General features: G+C 34.1%; 1 protein-coding gene and 1 long non-coding RNA gene across 4 annotated transcripts in view; one reads left to right on the top strand and one right to left on the bottom strand.

The window, feature by feature from the left end:
• LOC125271014 (protein NLRC3-like) overlaps positions 1-22,694 on the bottom strand; it is a 224,362-nt gene that overhangs the window by 177,834 nt on the left and 23,834 nt on the right. For all 3 annotated transcript variants that reach the window (XM_048194940.1, XM_048194941.1, XM_048194939.1), the window contains 2 exons: positions 21,860-21,931; positions 5,004-5,032 (listed from right to left, as the gene is read on the bottom strand). In XM_048194940.1, the coding sequence (XP_048050897.1) occupies positions 5,004-5,032; positions 21,860-21,931 (101 nt within the window). The remainder of the gene's footprint in view (positions 1-5,003; positions 5,033-21,859; positions 21,932-22,694) is intronic.
• Positions 11,050-12,156, top strand: LOC125271071. Its single transcript, XR_007185522.1, has 2 exons — positions 11,050-11,603; positions 11,963-12,156. It is a non-coding gene; the product is annotated as an uncharacterized LOC125271071 (long non-coding RNA).

Raw genomic sequence — 22,694 nt, forward strand, 5'->3', positions numbered from 1 at the left:
CTATTTATGGCTTATTACATTGAGCGCGATGTTGACTATATAGACAGCATTAATTTCTTAATTCCGCCCTTATTTTATCATTCTTAATTCCAGGTTGCTATGGTAGTGCAGGTTGTTTACACATTTAACTTGTGGCCATGAGAAAAATATATCGTTCCCTCACCATATGATCTCGAGGCCACGACTTTACATCATGTGACCACGACATAAGGATGTCGTTACCTCGACAAAACGATCTCGTGGCCACGAGTTACTATCACGTTCCCACAAATTAATATCTTGTGGCCATGACAAAACTAAGTGAACCGAGCATGTCCCCTCCCGGTCACTGTACATAAAACCTAATTCTGTATGATTTATAAATAAGCTTGTTTCATAATGGGGACTTTACAGTTTTTGCCTATTGCTTGAACACTATAGACGCATGCTTAGACCAAAGTTACAAAACTTGAAGGTTTTGTTACTATACCTTAAACACAGTGTAACCTTACCTTAAACAAAAGCGCTGCTTTGCTCTTCATTTGCAATTCTACAACACACTTGCTCCTGCACACTACACTATTTCATTCATAAGACACTTCGTTCATAAATGAAACTCATGGGTACCATTGGGAAAACACATCTATTCAAAATACAAAACACATTGGGTGATTGAAAACACTTAGACACACACCTAAAACACTTACTTACAAAACTGATCAGCAATCAGCCAACCACAAATAGGCCTCAGTTGAGCCATTTTGAGAACTTTGTAAGCATGGAAGCAGGGAGAGCAAGAGGTAGAGGCAGAGGAAGAGGAAGACAAAGAGAGAGAGGAGTAGGACATGGTCAAAGAGGCACAGAACAATATTTCAGATGATATTAGAGCAACGTTGGTGGATCATGTGGCCAGACCCAAACAGACGGCAGGATCTGTAATCCCGCCCACGCACAATTGGCCTGTTTTTCTGTATTTACAGTAGTGTATTTTGTTTTATGTTTGTATTATTTTTGTGTTACTGCATTTATTGTATAATGTACTGTAAAGTAGTACTGTGATGTGCAGTATTGAGTTGATGTCATTTGTAACCTTTCAGTACTTTCATTTTTGGTTGTTGTGAAAACCTTTGTTGGAAAAAAGAACAAAAACTGTAAGTGTTGCGTTGAGCTTCACAGAATGCTAACTGATGAACTGAATAAAAACAGTGAAAATTAAACACTTCAGAGTTTTATATAAAGTACACTAGTGTGTTGCTGCTGATCTGAAAGTGTATTCATATGATGCAAGTGTGTGTCATTTTGTCATCAGAGTGACATTTTGACAAAGGATTGTTAGGTTTTGATAGCAGAGTTTCATTTCAACATAGATGCGAATGGTTAAAGTTTTGCAAAAAGTGTTCAAGCAATAGGCAAAAACTGTAAAAGTGTCCCAACAAAGTCAAAATGCACTGGTATTACTTTACCTGTGGGGACATTTGGTCCCGTACCAGGACACACATATGTACCATTCCTTTGGAATATTCACCTTTTTAAAAATTATGCTAGTTTGTTTGGTTGCTATTTTTTTTTTTTTTTTTTTGTTTTTTGGGTCCAAATACATATGGTTGATGTATTTATTTTCTTTTGTATTGTGCAATACTGTATTCACAACCACAAATGCTTATTCTCTCAAGTTCGCATTAGTACTGGAACGAACTTCGACTGTTGATGATGATGTAGAGCAAGAACACAAGGATGTAAGATCGCTTAAGAACGCATATTGAGAAACAATCGATGGTACGAACACACCGGTGTGATTAGAAGGTTCAGCGCATCACGTGATCAACTGCCAAATTCAAATGTGCTGGCGCTAACCAGAGACAGGCGTGTGCAGCGCTTTATATCACAAATATGCAGTGTTTTCAACCACATAATGTGTTTTTTAGGTTTTGGTCATTTAAATACACTTGAGTACAAACAAAACAATACATGTAGAGTTATTAAAATACACAATGATGTCTATAGAAGCGGCAATAACAATCCTTTATAATTAGATGACACGTTTTATTCATATCAGATACACAATGTGTAATAGCTTTAAAGTTTACTCTGTTCTTCCCCAGTTGAGTAAATGACAGAATTTTCATTTTTGGGTGAACTAACCCTTCAACACTGTTGCTGCAAACCCTCACCCACCACCCTAATAACTGTTTTAGCATTTGCAGGAAAGGGAAGATAATGTTCTCCATTTTAAGCAGGTGCTGCAGCTAAATCATCTGTTGCTTTAAATGTTTGAGCTCTTTATTTCTGATTGGCTTCTAATGTTTTTGTTCATCAGTTGGAAAAAAAAAAGTTCCCCAAAAGTGATTCCAATGATATTGTTCCTCTTGTGTCATTATTGTTGCAGTACATAAAAAATGGTACAGTTATCAGAGCTATTGTCTGAGAATGAAAGTGAGAATTATGTAAACTAATTTGATGGTTAAAAACAGTAGTCAGTGGCATAACTTAGTAATGACGGGCCCCAGTGCACGCTATTCCGATGGCCCGCCTGCTGTAAAAATACACAGTTATGAAGCACATACAAACACACGCTAAATAAAAAGCTCGTCTAGAAAGGAACCCTATAGCTATATAAGCAAATTTGTGTCTGGCCTAATCCACCCGACTATTGATCTGTTGCAAATTTAGACCAACTAAAATCAATATCTTATCTAATAATTAAGTATGCCTAATTAAGATGTAATGTATTCAATAATTCATGTATTCAAGAAATGTATTAAAAACAGAAAGACGTAGTGTTTCACAACAACTGTGAGCTGAGAGATTCCTTACTTTATGACTATTTACAATAATGCCAACATTATTATAATAATGCTAGCTTGCTCCTGAGGCTAGACTACCTGCTTTTTTTTACATGATGGCAATTCCAAGCGGTGTAGTTGGTGAAGCATGCTGAACCGATAACGACGATGTACAAATATTTAAAACATTTTAAAACATTAACTTTTTAAAAGAAAAAAAACAAACTTCAGGAGGTTTTGGCTGAGATTACAGTAAAAACACTAGATTTTGCTGGCGTTTTTTTTTTAATTCTGGGAATTTTATCCATTCTCAGACAAAATAAATGTAAAATTGGCACTTTAAATGAGCAAAACTGAAACTTCAAGTTGTCCTGTTTAAAATGATATATGGCACTTGATGCTGACTGCTAGAATGGGTTAGAAAACCAGAGAAAAGTGCAGGCGAGTCAGGAGCCCCAAAAATGCTCTAGGTCTTTAAAGGTTAAACCTGGAAAAAAGTTCAACTTTCTCCAGTTTTCTCCTACAATTAAAATAAATGGACTGTGTTAATACTGACTGAATGTGTTTTTCAGTGTGACTATCAGTACGAGAGCAACACGACGCATGTGTGTTGTTGATGCGAGACCAGATGTTGATGTGAGAATGTGTTGGAGATTAATATTTTGTAAATTAAGTGGTAAATAAGGTTGTTTTTTTGCACAAACAATGCACTCGTGACACTTCATAAAACTGAGGTTAAACCACTGCAGTCACGTGGATTACTTTAATGATGTCTTGACTGTTTTTCTGGTGATTGGAAGTGGTAGTTGTGTAGCTGTCAATGGAGGAACAGAAATCTCTCGGATTTCATCATAAAGATCTTCATTTGTGTTTCAAAGATGAACGAAAGAAACAACATCAGTGTGTAATTAACCTCTTCAGCTTCATCTGGACGTCGATGCGCTGAAACACTCTGTTAATATTAGTTCAGAGTTTCAATGTAAATGATTGTAATTACCTCGACAAACTATACATCATTAACAAGATCTCAGACTCAAGCTTCAGTATTTGACCTTTATTTTATTCTGAAAAACTTATAGTGCCAGTTATGTCTTAATTTGTGTCAGGAGTTATGAAAATTAAAAACAGATTCAATGCCTTTAATATGAATTATGAGCATCAGCAGCATCCATTCAGAAAAATACTCCTGTCCGGTTGTTATGAAAATGGTTGACAAAACAACGTCTCTCAGGGCTTTTAGTTCACATTTGGAGAAATGTTGATAGATCATCATATGTTTACGTCAAATTTCTAGAGAGAGGAGTAATATTTACAGGGTGGTATTTGCAAGCAGAAAAACTGAATCGAGGACTCTATACTCTAGCGAGGAAACGGATCTGCTCCTGCGCGAGGTTAAAGCCAGCAGACCATCTACAGGAAAAGCCAGTTTCCACCAAAGCATTTTCATCTTTATGCACACAATAATAATCTCTTTCATTGTAATCCTTTTATTTTTAATATTTGGCATGTTTGTGTGTTGCTGCGCGTCCCTGTGTGTGTAATAATCAGAGTGTACACACAGGTTTCAGTTGGTCAATGGCTCAGTCTATTTCATTTGCCTCAAAATAGTAACGTACCAACAATGCGCCTGAACACACCTCGTTTTCAGATCAGCACAACCACAAATCGCACAAATGCATTCGCTATTTACACAACGTGGCGCAGGATGTGAAAATGATAAATACATCAGGCTGAAACTAGCAAAAAACACTTGTGTCGCGCCGGCTGTATCATATATCATGTGACATTCCAGGAAATCTCTTAATATGAACAGTACTCCCAGAGATCACTATAACATGCAGATAGAAACGTTTTGGAGACAATAAACACATGATTGCAACAATATATGGTTTATCTAGAGATGTTCAAAGATTAATCACGATTAATCTCATCCAAAAGAAAAGTTAGTGTACATAATATGTGTGTACTGTGTATATTTATTTTGTATATATAACATTTGAATGAATGTAATAATAGTTTTCCCTGCATTTTATTCCATTTTAATTGAATTACTGAAATTGCAAAATTCACAGTGAGTTTCATATGAGAGTCACGTATGATCTTACTGTAGCTTCTCCAGTTTACAGTGAGGATTCTCCAGAACCATCTTCACTGCTGAGTCTCCTAGTTTATTCCAAGACAGATGCAGTAGTCTCAGGTGTGAGGGGTTTGATCTCAGAGCTGAAGCCAGAGCAGCACAACCTTCATCTGTGACACCACAATCCATCAACCTTTAGAGAACAATGACACACTCTTCACTCTCTCAGATCAAAACTTACAGGGCCACATTTCCCAAAAGCATCATAAACCTTGTAGAAACAATGAATCATCCTAAAATTACAGTCTGTTTCCCAAAACCAGGAGTGTGTTTGTGTAAATGTAATTAGGGAAGCGTGGGACACAAACTAACGTGGGGTTAATTATAACACACATGGTTTAAATACTTCCACACATGATGAAAATTAGCATATTTACTAGATGCCATATTGGCAAAATATAGAGAAAAAAATTGTCCAAAATTCAGAAATCTTTGGAAGATATCACTGAACATTTATTTAACAATAGCAAAAGTAAGTGTTCATTTTTCATCTATATATTTGTTTTTATTTAAAATGAGACAAATCTGATATTATTTTAATCTCCAATCTGTTCGTCCAATCTGTTTCTTTAATGTTTCACTAACTAGCAGAAGACACTAACCAGGTTTAAATTCCAGTTGCACAGATAGGGTTTGTTGTAACACTGCGTTACAATGTGACCCGCTATTAGAGCTATGCTATTCTATACAGTTACCAATACAATTGGCAAAATTAACTTTCATGAATATCTGTTCAGATACCATGGAGAAAAGGTGAATAAAGACTGAGAGGATGAACCTGAACATTCATAAATATTATTTTAATCAATGTTCAGCATTAGTACTGGTTCGTCTATTTGTCTGGTGTTCAGTGAGAGCTGTGAGTGGAGGGAGGAGAGTGTCGAGTTCAGCTCTGTGTGTTTCTGAATGTGTTTCTTGAGCTGTTTGTCTGTATTGTTTTGATCTAGGCTGTACAGCTGTGTTCTGCAGTGCTCATTGTCAAAATTATTTCAATTTGAATTTCTAAACAAATGCTATTATTTTATATGAAAGAAATAATAATTTTCTTTTAATGACAATATTTTAGTTTGTCATGTATATTATTTTGATTATATCAGATAACATTTTCAGCTGTCATATGGTCATGTTACAATGTGCTCCACCTATGGGGCATGTTGTCATTCCCTTCTTTCGGGGTAAATAAAGAAAAAGGTATACACTGCATTAATGAAACAAACCCACACATTTGTACCAGACATGTGTGAAATTAATGTGGAACAAAATAAATTCTCTGAACCCTGAGTAGATTTACACAAACTGAGAAAGTCAAAAAGCGTTAGGTTGTGCCCCGCTCTCCCCTAGTGTACTGAAGGTTATTTATGGCTATTTTGTACCTGTTTCTGAGCATCAAAGTTATTAGCAACTTTTACTTTCTATTTGACTACATTTTTTAATAAATATGTACTCTTTACTCTAATACATTTGTAATGAGTTATGCAATTATTTGTTACATTTTGCATGGCACCTAACCAGTGTTAATTTTGGCAGCCATTTTTTATTTAGTCTTAGTCTTTATCTTCAGACAAAAATGCTCCTTAGTCTTAGTCACATTTTAGTCATTGTCTTTCATATTTTAGTCTAGTTTTAGTCGATGAAAGGTCATTGCATTTTTGTCAAGTCTTAGTCATTACTTTTAGTCAAGCTACAGTTACCAACATTAATTTGATAGCTATTTTATCTTTAGACAAAATAGTCGTAATTTTTCTCTTCTGACCAATTCATTTAAGCTTATGAAAAATTTGAATCAAGTTAACAGGCTGTATTGACATTGTACTCTTAGCAGAAGCACTTGTGCAATTCTACAAATCCCTTTTCAGTGGTTCTCAAACTTTCTAGAGTGTCATACCCCTGAGGGATTTAACATCCTTCTGCGTACAGTTACACCTTTTCCATTAAAGGACAATATTTGCCCTCTTAAATCGATTTTTCCAAAGCATTTTTTTTTACCTTTATGAATATCTTTATAAAATAAATAATTCTTAAAAAAATTCAATAAATACAATGATGATAAAAATGAAGTGATATTTTAAATATTATATTAAATCCACCAGTAGGTGGCAGTAGGTCACTGTTTTTATGAGTGAATCATCGAGTCATTCATTCTTTCAGTATCAAAGCAAGCGGCTGTAGTTATGAATGGATCATTGAATCTTTAGTTCATTCAAAGCTGCAGATTCGTTCACGAAACAGCTTGTGTGCTGCAGTTCTGCTGTGGCTTTCATTGCAAAATAGAGCAAAATACTGACAATACTGTTTAAAATGTACATCACGTAATAATACCCTTTTGTTTGTTGAACTGTTGAGTACAATAAATGTCACATTTGAAATCGTGTGGATATTCGGGGGACTGTGTACCTTCGGATAATTTGTTTTCTCGTTTTTGTCTTCTAAACAGAAAAACGAAGAAAGCATTCATTTATCACATATTCGACCCTCCTCATGAGAATTAATAAACAAATCTCGATTCGTTTTTACATATTTTTATTTGTGTTTTAATCACACTTTGTTCTAATCCGCCGAAAGGAAAAACAATAAAACCAAAATGGATAAACAGCTTGAATATTCGATCTCTACATGGGCGGGAATAAAACAGCCCTTTCCGCTGATTGGTCAACCAAAGATCAAGCCGCGCCATCAGTTCTTAGCTCCAGAATCAGCTCCGCGCAACAGTAGCCTATATCTATCCGATATATGTACGGATTATTACAGAGTTTATTGCAACTACATTTAATCTCGTTCTCATCAAACAGCCAGACTAATAAATGGCTCGACACAACCCATGCCAGGGCAGAGCCTAGACAGAGCTTTCTTCTGTTTACACATACATTTGCATGCCGTGAAATACTAATTTATCGTATTAAATAATAATTTATGTGGCATCTGCTCTCACAACTAGCCAAACTATTTGGCACACTCAAATCAACCAACTCTTAAAATCTGTGTGCCGGAGGCTGCGCGCCGCACTGGACAGCGCCTCTGAGAATGCATAAGCTTGTACTGAAGCGCAGAGCAGAATCGATTCAAGGGTCAAGTCAAGTCATCTTCATTTATATAGCGCTTTTTACAATACAGATTGTTTCAAAGCAGCTTCACAGTGATAATAGGAAAATTAATAGACAGATTTTGTTTTGGCCTTAAAGCAGCTCTAAGATAAAGTTTATCAAGCTAAAGCTTTTGATTGAATCACTTTTCGTTTTAAAAATCATTAATTATTAACTTAAATGATGCTTAAATGACACCTTTTTAACTGAAAACAAAACAGAAACAGAAACTTTTAATGCGTTCTTGACGTTCATTTACGTGTTTAAGGGTAGACTATGAAATAACACTTTGAACAATAAAGCCAGAGATGAATATATATTTTTATATTATTACCATCTACTGTATTACCGTCATAAATTAGTCAAATAATGCTACCTTTTTAAAATAGCTATATCTTATTAAATATAGGCCTATGCCATCTTTAAATTTAAAATCATAAATTTAGTCAATATTAGAGTTTGACACTATTTTGTTTCAACCAAAGGCATCTTGCGCTGCAGAAGTGGCAATGCAGCATCTGAAGTTGCTTTTAGATGTATTTTCACAATTTAATGTTGCTCAGGTCCGTAAATACATTCACACAGCAGAGCAAATAATGCAATGACATTAATGTTATGTTTTATACAAAATGCTTTTAATACAGAAATATGAAATAAATTACAAGATGAAACGAATATATGATATATCGCTAGTAGGTGGCAGCAAGTCACTGTGTTAATGAACGAGTCATTTTATTCAATCGATTCGCTCGAAACGCTGATTCATTCAGTAATAAAAGTCTGTATGGCTGGCGAATCACTCAACCGATTTGTTCAAAGATTCATTCACGAATTTAATAGGCTACTCTGTGCACCTTATGTTGCGAGTCGCACAATGATCTGTGACTTTGCTTTAGAAATTTAGCTGGCAGAGAAAATAAAACATTGTTTTGAGGGACATACTCAGTGTTAATGAAATGAACTCGGTGTATTGCTCAAAACAACAGTCAGGACTGCTGATCTGCACTTCACTACACTGTAACCACATTCTCTCTGTGCTGTTCGCGCATTTTTGGCACACAGATTACAAGAGTTGATCAGTTAAATAAAACAGGCGGTGTGCCAAATAGGCTAGGGGTAGATTCTTGCTCGTATAATATGATCAACATTAAAAACAATAACTCGCAGAGTTATTTGTATCGAAGAGAGTTTTAATCTTAAATCTATATGCAGTCTGTATCTATATTTGTTCTTGTTAGTAAGGGGTAAATCCCCACTTTTACAAAGGTATATTGTCGAGAACAGCACTAATGTAGCGCAATTTGCTGGCGTGGAGTCAGTCAGTTTTGACCGCGAAAGATGAGGTAATTGAGGTGAATGAATGTCGTTTATTTAAGGCATTTTACCTGCTATAGAAATACATGTTCAGTTTTTATGTTATTTTAACTCAGCATTTTGTTCGCATACATCAGTTTGAGAGCCACTGCTGGATATCAGCCTACACTTTGGTCGCAGATTTAGTCAGCAAACGAGCAGCGCAATATAGACTGACTGATAGACACTTTAAGTAGAAAATCTCAAATGAAGATCGCTGAACTCCAGCTTACTTGTCTGTGTTTTCAGATCATCCGCGCTACTTGTGTAGAGAGAGCTCGTGTGTGGTTGCCAGATTGCAAAGATGAAGTAAAACGTGTTCTTTAAACAGAAAAGCTCTGATTGGGGGTTTGAATTCTGGAAATCTGGCAACTGTAAGCATGACCGCTCGTAAAGAAAGTCTGTAATGTTTTGTCTCCTTTATTCGACAAAAACAAAAAGTGATTTCAAAAGAGTGACACTGGCAAAGTTTTCCCTTTTGAAGAAGAAGTGCACTTAATTGTATTAAAAGTGTACTTTTAGTGTACTTCAAATCTTAAAAGTATACTTTTTAAAACGTGCACTTGCAGATAATATAATATAATTAAAATTAAAGGCCACTTAATTGTACTTAAAAAGAATATACTTTAATGACAATATTTATTAACACACTTAAGTGCACTTTTTAAAAATGAACTTTGTAATAATGTCAAATTAAGTTGTACTTAAAGAAAGTACACTTTAATGACAATATTTATTAACACACTTGAGTGCACTTTTTAAAAATGCACTTTGTAATAATGTCTAATTAAATTTTACTTACAGAAAGTACACTTTAATGACAATATTTCTAAATATGCTAAAGTGCACTTTTAAAAAAATGCACTTTTTAATAATCTCTAATTAAGTTTTACTTAAAGAAAGTACACTTTAATGACAATATTTACTAACACGCTTAAGTGCACATTTTAAAAATGCATTTTAGAACAATGTCTAATTAAGTTTTACTTAAAGAAAGTACAATTTCATGACAATATTTCTAAACACACTTAAGTGCACTTTTTAAAAAATGCACTTAATTTTTACTTAAGTATGACTTTATAGTGTTTTAAATAAGTACACTTATTTTGATGTATTGACTAATATGCTAAAGAACATGAAAAAATAATTTATTTTAATTTCAATTTAAGTGTGTTGTTCAAAATGACATTTGTAAATGTATTTTAAATGTGCTTAGTCTTAAATATATACTGTGTGCATTAATACACCAGAAATGTATTTTTCTTTTGAATTTCAATACACTTGCTTATATAGTATAATCCAGTACAACTTATTGTTGAAATTTTTATCACCAGCTCCTGCTCTAAACTCAATTAGTGTCAGTTTTCTACATAATATTTGACATAAAATGTCATTTGTGGAGTGCTGAATTTGTGATACTTAATGCAATAGTGCTGTACTTTACATATGTGTCTAATAATTTTAATATCATTATGTTGTTCTAAGTCGATTAAACATATTTAATTGCATTAGTTGCAAGCAAAGATTTAACAAATCTAAACAAAATTAATTTGAATTCATATTCAGTTAAAATACATTAATAATTTTAATCAGACTAAACTGTAAAAATGATTGACTTTTAGTTAGGTGAATGAGTCAAGTTCTCTAAACGTACAGTCGAACTACAACAATGAACTAGAAAAACTTCAATTTGAACAGAAATTAAATCATGCACGTATTATAGCCTATAAACTTTTTGTTTAATGCGCATGCGCCAAAATACTACGTCATGACGGCGCACTACTTCACCAGAGTTTGAAAAATGCACTTTCAGCCATCTTTCTGTGATCGCGATGCGCGAGGCGACTTTGCTGATCAAAGAAGAAGAAAACAAAGGAGTGCACGTTTGGATGACTACAGATGAATTTGGTTGCTGAAAATATTTTAATTGAACTCCGACTTTTTAAATCATTTTAAATGACTTAAGGTTAAATTTGCAGAACAAAATTCAAAGATCTGATCTCGTAACATTCAAAGATATTTACATTTAATCCATCTAATCGCTATTATAACCACCAGTAATGTTCAATATATTACCCCCTCTAGAAATACTGCTTATAATCTATTTTTCTTTTTGCTTTTGAAAAGTGAGGTGTTCAATTACTGTTTGTGTTTGTAATATGTAATATTTTTGTGCTTATCTAGTTATATATTCATTTTGTAGGATCAGTACAGATCTGTCAATGGAGATACAGTGCAAGCTGTGTGGAATCAAAGACCCGTATTGATGAGGTGATGTTACAAGTTTTGCCATTAATTCTGCCATTAATTCAGCCAGCACATCCTGATCACACACTACAAGCTAAACACTGCCATCAACTATCCTTATAGCTTTTAAATGCTTTGAATCTTTTCTATTTGCAAGTAATAAATTCTCACCTTGCACTTACCGAAATGCCCATCTCATCATTATATATTTATAATGATATTATATAATTATTTTCAAAGCAAAACGCATTCTGTGTGAACGCCCGCTCAATTTGCTTGGGTCTTGGGTTATTTATCTATATTTGTGTAATTGATAAAGTTATGTTTAATTCCCTGTAAAGTAGGAATAATAATGTTTATAAAAATGTTCTCTATGTTTAAAGGCCAGTGTCAGTGAAGATGGTGTGGTCACTGGAATCCTGGTGTTTGTGGGAAATGTGAAGGAGCCTCTCCCAGGATTCTACAACAGTGTTGTCCTGATGACTGAGGTAATTCATCTTGGGTGATGCAGTTGCGGTCAAAAGTTTACTTACACCTTGCAGAATGAACTGCTTCATCAGGGAAGTACTAAATAAAAAGACAACATGCACATTTTTATGATCCCTTTTATTGTTAAAATTATTTTGCAGATACTGCAAGGTGTTAGGGTGATTTGCCTACAGTGGTTTAGGCTGCAGGATGGCCGAATGACTAATGAAACGTTATCAGACAAGAAACTTATAGTTTTCTACCATCTTGCTATTACCACCCACTGCCACTTATACCAACAACGGAAATAAGTGCAGTTATAATAGCAAAATATGTGGGAGAGCATTATGATCATCGCACATCAAAGTTAATACCGAATCAAAACTAGTTAGCACATAATTTATAATTGAAATAGTTTAATAATATTTGGTTTAGGGCTGCACAATATTGGCAAAAAAAAAATTCTGCAATATATATTTCGATATGAAAAAAATTCACCAGATTACTTAAATAGTTCTATTTGGAAAGAAGTAATCATTCTAGGAGGATTGGGTTGATTTTGTAGGTGAGTGAATGCACATAGAAAATAATGAACAAATTATAAGCATAGATAAATATAGAACAAAGATACAAATTAAATAAATAGTGCTTTATATTTTTCAGCTAAGTCTAACAGTATTCAGTAGGGCTGGGTATTGACAATTTTCACGATTCGATTAGATTTCTATTCACAAGCTTGCGATTCGATTTCGATTCAATATCGATTATTTTGGATGTATATCAGATACAGTAAATGGCAAATTTTCTTGAGGAAAAAAAAATCTCTCAAATAATGCTATAAACTAGACGAGGGAGTCACTTGGTACTATATTACTATAATATTGAAGGTTAAAATTAACTGATTTACATACAAACACTTAAATTACAATAAATCGTTTTTTTTATAATAAAGTTATAATACTAACTTTAGAATTATATAATAATATTTCTACTCCAATTCGTTTTTTGAAATATAAACATTTAAATCATGGCTGTTATAAATGATTTATTCAAACATGCATTAAATACATAAATTAATTATAAATAAAATAAATATTTAAAATAAAATTATAATGAATATGTAACGTGGTGCATATAATTAGCAGAATGCTCCTCTCTATAGCTGACTAATGAGTTTATGCTGAATATGATTTTTCTGAAGTAAATGTGATGTTACATTGTTTACAAGCTGTTTATTGACGTCTTTCCACGGTTGAAACACTGATCTGATGCGATTAAATGTGACATGTTATGGATCAGTTGTACTGTATCTTGTAACATACCTTCAGATGTTCATTCATATTTATTTCACACTGTAACTGGTATTAAAGTGGAGGAGATGATCGTTACACAGTACACATCTTGGCTTCAATCACTATCAGCAACTCTTTGCCTTTAGGAATACCAAATGGGTCTAGGAGGGTGGTGGAAAAGGACATCAAATGTCTTTGTTCATTTTTGATTATTTTCAAACCTACAAAGGTGTATATAAACTTTGGAGTGCAACTATATATCTATATCCATTGCTTTCATTCAATTGAGCCAATTATAATAATGGACTGACTCTGTTTACAAACAATTGTTTTCCTTCTGTTTATCTTTTTCCTCAAGGTATTTTTTTTGTATTTTTTTTTTTTACTTTCCTCCCTCTTTGGAACATGTCCATTTACGCATACTGTGTAGAGATGGTGCGCAGCTTCATGGACATTTGAGGTTTTCTGCCAATGGAGAGCTTCTGGGACATTGACATAAACAGCACTTTTTCCTACAACTTCAAAAAAGTTGGTGATAGACAATTTTGGTTTCTTGTTTTTGTGCCTTTGGAATTCGTCAAGTTTTTTTGTTTTGTTTTGTTTTGTTTTTCTTTTCAAAATTACATTCACTGTAATGCTGGAGAAAGATTTTAGAAGAAACCTTTTGGTCCTGTTTAATGTTCGTGCTAGTAAAGGTTTCAGAGCTTATAGGTAACTAGGTTCGATAACACTTTACAATAAGGTCTCATTTGTTAACATCAATTAATATATTAGACAGCATGATCTAACTATGTGCATTAACTTTTTTACAGTATTTATTCATCTTTTGTTAACATTAGGTAATAAAAAATATAGTTTTTTCAAGTTAGTTAATAAAATGTATAGTCATTGTTCATGTTAGTTTACAGTGCATTATCTATTAACATATGTAACTTTTGATTTTAATCATGCATAAGTAAATGTTAAAATGAATATTAACCAGGATTAATAAATGCTTTAAAGTATTTTTCATTCATAGTTCATGTTAACTAAAATAGTTAACTAATAAAAAGTTATTATAAAGTGTTACCCAAAGTTTTGAATCTTTTCTTTTCTTTACATTTTGTTTGTATACATTTTTGTTTGTATCTTATTTATCATCTTATAGATCATACCGAATGATTTTTTCTGAAAATGTAAAAATGCAGAAAGTGATGGGTAGGTTAAGCTTTAGGTACCTTTGTATGTGAGGGAGAAATGATAGTGCATATAAGCCTCTCTGTCCTCCAGACTCTTTCTATATGAGAGTTAAAGTGTTGTAATTGTTTGTGTTTGTATAGTGTTTCTTGGTTTTTCTTGTGCATCAACAAAAAGGTTTTTGTGGTTTTTTTTTATAGATTGTTTTGTCAATAAATGTAGAGGGTTTCAATTTGCATTTGTGTTGATTGTAATATTTTGAAATATACTAAATTGTAACTTCATTATTATATGTAACTACAAATAATGTAATAACAAATGTATTAAATAAAATAAAGTATGTAAATAATGTAATTACAAATGTATTAAAAGATATAACAGTGTACATGTAAATTACATTTAAGTATATTTTAGTTCACATTAATTGCTTGTCAGTACATTTGGAAGTACACTTTTACCATATTTCAAAGTACATAAAAAATTGTATTAAAGTTGCACTTAAGTAGTTTAAAAAAAATCACTCAGAAATTCAACTAATTGCATTTAATATGAACTTAATCTGTGATATATTTAAAATTAATTACAAATAGAATGCACTTAAGCAGCTGAAAACATTACATTTAATTCACACTTAAGTGTATTAATAACTGATATTAAAATATATTTTATTTCACATTAATTGCTTGTCAGTACATTAAGCAGTGCACTTCAACTATATTTTAAAGATACTAGACGCAATTATGAAGGTTATCATAAAGTTGTATTAAAGTACCACTTAAGTTGTTCAAAAAAATCACTCAAAAGTTCAACTTATTGCATTTAATATGAACTTAATCTGTGATACATTTGAAATTAATTACAAATAGAATGCACTTAAGCGCTGAAAACATTACATTTAATTCACACTTAAGTGTATTTATAACTGATATTAAAATATATTTTAGTTCACATTAATTGCTTGTCAGTACATTGGGCAGTGCACTTCAACTATATTTTAAACATACTAGACGTAATTATGAAGGTTATCATAAAGTTGTATTAAAGTACCACTTAAGTTGTTCAAAAAAATCACTCAAAAGTTCAACTTATTGCATTTAATATGAACTTAATCTGTGATACATTTGAAATTAATTACAAATAGAATGCACTTAAGCGATGAAAACATTACATTTAATTCACACTTAATTGTGTTCTTTTTAAGTATATTATTTGTGCAATAAGTACACTTTATAAAAGTATACTAAAGTGCACTTTTTTTTCACAAGGGTTTAGTCTTTTAGCCACATTTCAGTCTCGTCTTTTTTCGTCAACGATATGGAACGTGTTGTTTTAGTCACGTTATCGTAATACGTTATTGGTGTCGTCTCTCATCGTCTCATCTTAGTCATGGAAAAAAAGGTCATCAACGAACATTTTGTCATAGTTTTCGTTAACGAAATTAACACTGCACCTAACTTTCTCTGCTGCAGTTTATTTCTGCTAGGAAAAAAAGCAATATTGCCATCTACAGGCCATTGAAGGAACTATATCTTGTGTGCTTTGCCTTTACTCACCCAAACTTGTCAAGGCTACTTTACACAAATGAGAGCATGTGCAGGTAGTTTCTGAATCGCAGGAGTTTCATATTTGAGAGCATATATGAGGACGTGGTTGCAGCCGGTGATGAGCCCAAACCAGCACGTCCAGAGTAAGTAGGCTTTGACTTTTTAAAGGGGTGGTTCAATGCGATTTCACTTTTTTTTTAACTTTAGTTAGTGTGTAATGTTGCTGCTTGAGCATAAACAGTATCTGCAAAGTTACAGCGCTGAAAGTTAAATGCAAACAGAGATATTGTCTTTTAAATTTATGGCAGTTTAATGCCTACAAAAACGACCGGTTTGGACTACAATGAGCTTCTTCCCGTAAACTTTGAAAAACTTTGAGTTAAATGCAAACAGAGATATTGTCTTTTAAATTTATGGCAGTTTAATGCCTACAAAAACGACCGGTTTGGACTACAATGAGCTTCTTCCAGTAAAACTTTGAAAACATACAGCTTCATTAGTTAACATGTTAATTCATTATCACTAAACTGACAATAAAATACTTATAAAGTATTAATTAATAATAATTAATACTTTATAAGTATTTTATTGTCAGTTTAGTCAGTTTCATCTTTAACTAAGATTGAGCAATAGCTACAATCTTAGTTAATGTATTAAATAGAGTAAAGTGTTATCTGTTGTTCTTTATAATAAAATTTCAGTCAGTTGTTTTTGTTTTATTACAAAAAGTGTTCTTAAACCTGTTAAAGGGATGGGGGTTGAGGGACCGAAGCTAGTAGTCGCTAGCGGTATAGCTGTAATGGTAGATGAGTATTATATGCTCAGTTAGGGGCTGTCATAACAATTATGATCAGTTGCATCAACGATGTTACGAATACAATGTGAAGCAGTCGGAGTGTTGCGGTGCACTTTACAATTTACACCCACCACCTTAAGACGAGGAGCACCTGAGGCAATGGCTGAAGGCGCTAAACTTGAAGTGCCCACCCAAGCCCACCCTTATGTGTGTTCGTAAAATTTCATGGACGGGAAGCTGACTGACGAATACTTTACCCCGAGAAATGTCTCGGCTACGATGTTCCAGTAAAGAAGTCACGCGGGTGCTGAACAGATATTCAGGTAAGCTAACTTAGCTAGCGTTAGATTCGTGAAGTCTGTTCCATGAATACAGTTAAGATCAGTAACGAGCAGTTCACAAAATACAACGAACCTTGCATTATTACAATTGCCACCTATATATTTCATATGTAAGATAGTACAATGGTTCATATTTATGATAGGATTATGGTACATTATAGTCTAATTATAGCTTACTTACATTATTCCTGTAAGTTACAGCGATTGTAGATGATAGTAGGCCAGCTAGCTAAATCTCTCATATTGATACTGACCTAACTTATTAACACTAGAGTTAGAGATTGTGTATATACTGTCTTGTTTTTAATGCACCTCTCTCTCACACTGTTCTGTTAAACTATGGGTGCAATCATATTAATTCTCATGATGAATAATTACTAATGTAAAAATGTGTATGGTTATATTATTTCCACAGATGCATCGATGAGCATCAGTGATGCAGACTAGACAACTGTGAGGATGATCACATCCACATGCCCTGAACTGTGATGCAGAAACACAATAGGAGGATCCATCTGTCTCTGACCACAACTACACTTCAAAATCCCATCTTAATCTGAAGCACCTGCATCTGATATAAGAACACAATGTGTTGAGCTGGCGCGCCATTGTACACAACTGAGAAACAACCACCAGCTCCTGATGACTCTGATGGAGCTGCGTCTTCATTTATTGCAGGGTGATCTTGCTGAAAGTTTTAGTGTTTCTAAACCTGGCGTTGTGATAAATTCATAACTGCAAATTCAGAGTTCCTGGAATACCTTTGTCCAGGTGAAGTAACGGCAGACAGAGACTTCACCATTACCGATCTCCTCTATGTCAAGTCAAGTCACCTTTATTTATATAGCGCTTTTTACAATGCAGATTGTGTCAAAGCAGCTTTACAGTGATAACTGGTGTATAATTTTGGCTGCACAACAGCTCTTAAAGAAAATGGTGTCAGTATCCATCTTAAGTAAATTCAGTATTGATTCATTGCGATGTAAGAATCAATAGTTATTAATTTAGTTAATTTATCTATATCAATACTAGAGTAAACGGTGATGTCATTATTCAACTAAGTTTAGTTCGCATCCAATAATGTCAGTGCAGGCAGATCAAAACACTGTTGAATATCAAAGGAAGGTGAAACTTGTCATTCCAGCATTCACCAAGAGACGCACGCAACTCTCTGAAGAAGACACCACCAACACCAGGCGCATCGCCAATGTACGTGGGTCATATGACTGAAAATCTTCAAAATCCTTTCTTACAACAGTTCCAATTAACCTCACCCCAAAAATTGATCATTTAGAGAATTTGCCCAGTTTAACCTTCTAAGCAACAATTTCTGATGTAGAGGATGAATAAGTGTTGATTTGTAGGTATGTTTGTCTGTGCTGTGGTTTTGCTTTAACTAATCAGTGTAAATAGTGTATGTAGATATTTTTATAAACCTTTACAATATGACCAGATGTGAAGTTTTTTTTTTTGTTGTTTTTTTTTTTAATCTGTACAATGTGGCCAGATGTTAGCTGTCAGTATTTTTTTAATAAAACCATATAATGTGAGCTCTTACAATTTAAAGGGATGAAGTCTTCTGATTTAAATAGAATAAGTCATGTCAAGTTTGCAAATTAATTCTATCTTGGTTTATTGCATATGAAAATTAAATGGTGAAACATTATCTCTACATGAAGGTCAGTAAAAGGTGTCTAGCTTCCTGATAACAACAAACACTCTTACAACTGATTTTAACTTATTAAATTACACATTTTCTAAAATACAAATCACAAAGTTATCTTTAACAAAACTGATTTAAAATAATTCCAGTCGTTTTCGCCTACACCCTCTACATGCTGCTCCATCAACTCCTGACAGTCCCATGGTTTACTCTGGCCACTTCTTCATATCGTCTACCAGTTACGGCCGTTAACAGTGATGATATGAGACTATCTGATCGTCGTATAAAGTTTTCTCCGTGCTCCCAATTTAAAACATTCACTGCATTAACGTTATTTATCATTTCTCTAAAGTTATAGCTCGGTATAAACAATCTTTTTACTACAGTTTAGTGGAAGTCGAATGACAAAATGCGGAAGAGCGGAGAATTAAAAATGGGCGTGGCGGAATAAGGTGAATAACGGACTCAATATCAGTAGCGACTCCAGGCTGTAAGTTTAGGTAGGGCAGATTGTGAGTCCTGCACGGGTCCATTTTTGGAGACCCGTAGTTTTTTTCACTCATTAAGTTAAAAGTAGTTCATTAATGTTTGTATATTAAGAGCAGGGGCATGTTTGTGTGCATTTTGTTAGTGATTTCCCTAGAAAGAAGAGTCAAGCGATAGATTAACACACATGTCTGAAGACTAACTTACACGAGCCACAACGTTCCTCAGCATGATTTCAAAAACAACACATTTCAGCGCTAGTTCGCTTCTTATTTAACTCAGATTAACATCAACTGGATGTTTCATTTCCATTATATCCACGCAGCGAGATGACAATTTCGACCCAAAAGCACATTCTTTTCACGAGTGTTGTCACGAGTCATGCTCGCTGATATCTGATGCAAGGAGAGTTTGAGTTTCAGCACACGCATGAATCTGATCGAGAGCAGAGCCATTTGTGCTCACGCATCACTTGGATGCGCTCTCGATGTTTGCCATTAAAATACTGCCATAGAAACGGCCTTAAATAAACTATACAAAATGGTGAAGATCATGTCTGAAAGCTTCAATCAATATTTTATTGATTAAAATCAATGGAGAATATCTCGTATTTTTCCGTGGGTGCTCCAGCCTATGGTCTCAGCGCTAGTTTATGATAAACATTGTTCCTGAAAGAATCAGCCGTTTGAATGAATCGGCTGAAACTAATGACTCACTCATTGACAGTGACTTGATGACGCATAGTGGTGGTGTTAATGTCACATTTAAAGTATCTTTTTATTTTTTAATAATTTCAAAATGTCAATATTCAGCATTTTATGTTTAAAACATTATTTATGCATTTGTAACTGCAGTTTAAATGCATTTGTCAGCTCTGAACTTCATCAAACAGTGTGTATAAATGCATATAAAAGCACTTTAGATTCAGTTTCTGTGTTTCCACTGCATTGCAAAGATTAATTTCGTTGATATTGATTTCATTTGATTGGTAACAGCCCTAGTGTATCTTATTGTTATAAATGAATTTATTGATTAAATGACACACAAGATTTGTTAATTAATTTGACACAAAATATCAGACATAAATTTAATTAGGTTATAAAATAATGGTAAAAATGGTAAAAGGTAAAAAATAATTTTAAACTTATTGGAAAAGATAATTTCAGGCACTGCTGCAAACTAACCACCGTTAGTAGTAAATATGTAGGCTATAGGACCCTACGTGAAAGTGCCAGCTCACTTCTGCCCAGACCCGGACAAAAATAAAATTCTGCCTACGCCACTGCAGCCACGGGTCAGCTGCGCACAGCAAACACGGCATACGTGAAAGCACAATATGTGCGTGCTGCTCCTGCAATGCATCCGTACTGCAGACGGAGTGTGTGTGAAACAGGTGTAAGTACTCACGCTCTGTATGAGCAGCAGCTTTATGTGTTCCAGGTGTGTGTGCTGACTGCGCTCTGAACCGCTCTCAGAAACCATGAGCTTGTATCGAATGAGCACTGTTTCACTTCTTACTGCACAATGTTCTTAAATCATACGACTTAAAAGTGCATTGTTTCATGAGACCGTGTAATAACTCCACACTGGTGATGAAATGACTGTGACGCTGAAGTCTAACATAATCAATTATGCGTTTGGTTTGTGAGATCGGCCTGTTTTAGTGACACCTGATCGATTCATAAGCTGTGTCCCAATTCAGAGGCTGCATCCTTCGAGGGTCAGAATGAGCGTTGTTAAATGGGACGGTCTAGCCTACGGAGCACTGATCTTGGATTTATCTGATGTACCATCATTTCATGACAAACGAAAGCCACATTTGGAGGAGTCTTCTAATTGGGACAGCCTTCACTGTGACACACTCGGCCTTCGAAGGATGCAGCCTCTGAATTGAGTCACAGCAATAGAATCTGATTATCGGCCGATAACTATCTGCAGTCGATCTATCGGAGCATCCCTAATTTTAAACAATCTTTATTTTAATGAACTGATATCAATCCATAAATCCAGAGAATCAATCTTTTAGTCTGTGCTGTTTTCAGTTGATGCACTTTTGATAAGAAAATCTCAGCTTTCAAATTCTGTCAAATGTATTAAGAAATTCAAACAATAAATGTGTTTTTGGCGCTCTTTAATGTGGCTGACAGATCGCTGTAGTGTCTCAGTTCAAGCAGCAGTGCAGCGCACAAGTGAACCGGTTATCTTTTCCTCTTTACTACTAGTTATAGCATGAAAGAAACATGGATAATATTAGGATCTCCTCAACTCACAGCAGAGAACATACATTTACCTCAGCTAAAACACAGAAAGTAATTTTGATCATTTCTCAGTTTGTAAGAATGAACAGAAACACATTTACAGTAATGCTCTTACAATAGAAGTCTAGCAGGTCAGATAGGTGGAGGGTTTAAAAGCTGAAGTGTGACGCTCATATTTTTTGTTGAACCATTTATATTTTTAAGTAAAAAATGTTATAAAGTTTTCACAGTGATGATTGTTCTCAGTGTTACTTACAGAGCTGATCTAGTTGCTGTAACCACAGGCAGCATCTTCTGAAGAACTTCATCTCCTGTATTTACTGCGTCACTATTTGAAAATAAAAAATATATTAATTATTAATGCTGATAATAACAATTAATATTATAAGTAATTAATACATGAAATACCTTAAATAAACACTGCTTTAAAAAGGACATGTGAAATTTTTTTATTAGTAACTGACTGAAGAAGTTACTGAACATATTCTGCCAACACAGATTAGTTTTGTCTTTTTCTTGTCAGTGTTGTTGTGGTCTATTAGTCTGCATTCACACTACAACACTTAGTGACAGATCTATTTTCACACATCAGATTTTTTTTTCCCCGTCCGTTGCTATGGTTATCACTATGTCAACCATCGCAATTTCAGGAGAGACATTCCACCTCTCCCGGAAGTTCCAGGAGTCTCCCGCATATTGATATTGGGTATTCCTCAAACAGAAGGCTGAATCCTAGTGAGTTTGTGTCTTTATAGTCCAGTCCTTCTGAGGCTTGTAGACTCGAGTCCTCCTCAGCATTAAACACTAGAATGAGACGCTCTAGTAAGTGCACATGGCTACGGCACACATGTTCCTGCTCCAACAGCACAAAAATACTAATAAAACTTAGTATTAAAAATACTAAGTAAAAAATACTTTGTATTAAAAATCTTTTCTTAATGCAATACAGTGAATGACGTCCGTCTGTGTCTCTCAGTGGCTTACATTACTGGCAGTTTAGTGTTAGTGATTAATTTACACCAAAACAGAAGATAACATGTTTGCCTTCATCACTGAAAACATTATTTTTGTCTTACATTTCATAATGAACT

The sequence above is a fragment of the Megalobrama amblycephala genome, linkage group LG7 (genome assembly GCF_018812025.1).
Source record: "Megalobrama amblycephala isolate DHTTF-2021 linkage group LG7, ASM1881202v1, whole genome shotgun sequence".
Taxonomy (NCBI): domain Eukaryota; kingdom Metazoa; phylum Chordata; class Actinopteri; order Cypriniformes; family Xenocyprididae; genus Megalobrama; species Megalobrama amblycephala.